This window comes from Morone saxatilis, unplaced genomic scaffold (genome assembly GCF_004916995.1).
Source record: "Morone saxatilis isolate NCDOM2014 unplaced genomic scaffold, NCSU_SB_2.0 Contig17, whole genome shotgun sequence".
Taxonomy (NCBI): Eukaryota; Metazoa; Chordata; class Actinopteri; family Moronidae; genus Morone; species Morone saxatilis.
The window spans coordinates 4651038-4652619 of record NW_023339729.1 but is presented as its reverse complement, the minus strand read 5'-3'; the positions used below and the strand labels follow the sequence as shown (position 1 = coordinate 4652619).

At 38.9% G+C, this 1582-nt stretch overlaps 1 protein-coding gene across 1 annotated transcript in view; it reads right to left on the bottom strand.

Annotated features, from left to right (window-relative positions):
• Positions 1 to 1582, bottom strand: part of LOC118326533 (multidrug and toxin extrusion protein 1-like) — an 8883-nt gene that overhangs the window by 6068 nt on the left and 1233 nt on the right. Inside the window, exons 2-3 of the mRNA XM_035659548.1 lie at positions 1518 to 1581; positions 1227 to 1269 (exon numbers count right to left, since the gene is read on the bottom strand). Of these exons, the coding sequence (XP_035515441.1) occupies positions 1227 to 1269; positions 1518 to 1581 (107 nt within the window). The remainder of the gene's footprint in view (positions 1 to 1226; positions 1270 to 1517; position 1582) is intronic.

Below are 1582 nucleotides of genomic sequence, written 5' to 3'. Positions count from 1 at the left end.
GAGGTATGCTTGTTTCTGTGAAACTGTCATGCACAGGACTTTGAGATTTTAGAAAATGTCATGACACCCTTCTGCAGCAACACCTGTCTGAAGGACAAAATTGTAAAGTCTGCAAAGATCAAACTGAGTACTACATTGAGTGGTCAGTATTGTCATTCAATCCAATGAATGAACCAACAAATCACTCAACAAATGGCCTTATCATCATTGATTGATATCAACATTGCTAACAGTCCTGTTCTCACAAACCCCTGATTAATAACTGAGAAACACTATTTTATACTATGCCATTGTCTGGATTCTATTTTTTCAACTCCATGACTGTTCCTGCTGAGCCAAGATCAATAGTGCTGACAAATATCCAGTTGGTTAATAAATTGTCCAGACGTTATAACTTAAATTAACTGACAAATTAACTATTTTTAACTATGGACTATACATGTGCACTTTCAGGATCTCACATTAAGTGAAATCGTGCGACTAAATGTATGTATGTATGTAGGTACCACTGGAACTCTGTGTCTCAAACAGTTGCACCTCTCGTCCAAACACTTCTTGTAACTGTAACCTGATTAGGGATGGGACGATATATAATGTTATTGCTTATTGCTATAAAAGACACTGAGATAAATTTAATGTTTTGAATTTCCATCGTGATAATTGTGAATATCCTCACATGGCTTGACTTGAGAAAGCTGTTTAGCTCTCCAGCATAAAATCCTATACTGCTTTCCTGATTTCTGTTGAACAAGGGGACAAACAGGAGCCCACATCTTTACAGTCATTCCAAAATCCTAAGCTTGTCACCACGGCTAAAGGCTCAGCTTGCTGTTTTATCCCCCCCAAAAAAGATTCCACACGGAGATGAGGTGTCCTATCTGTGATGCAATAAATGTGTGTTTTTTTTAACAAAATGTAAGGTGCCAGTATGTTTTAGTTCCATTTCAAAAGTAATAAGCATATTTACATGATTATCATGATAATATTGTATATTGCAACTGCAACATGGGACTGCTTTGTCAATGTACACATTTATTGTTGTGATCTTGCAAATAGTTTGATTACACACAATGACAGGCAACATGCACATGCAATGCGTTCCCCATTCAGCAAACTCAGTTTGTGTAATGTGACGTAACTGCAGATGTCCTTTTCCATTCTTACTGTTCCAACTGCTGTCAAGCCAGCGAGTTTAAGGTAGTTTAGGGAAAGTGCACCAAACTCACCGGCAGAGCAGGCATGAAGATCTCCACATACAGCTGGGAGAGACTTCATGACAAAAAGACAAACAATGTGTATGTGAAAAACATGTAGAACTGACACTGTATATAATGGATCTGTAACATATGAAGTTATTGGTAAATAGTAGAGGTTTCTGTACAGCAGACTAAAATCCCCACGTGATTAAGACGAAATCTGCTGCTTCTGATCTAGCTGTTAGCAATGCAGTCACAGACTCCATCCTCCACTCCTATGTACACTCCATCTCTATATCAAAATACAGCACTGGGAATGACCTGGCAACCTCTGGGCTCTGTTTCACAGCGAGCAGGAGGGATTCAGTGTTGATGAGGATGGCCCA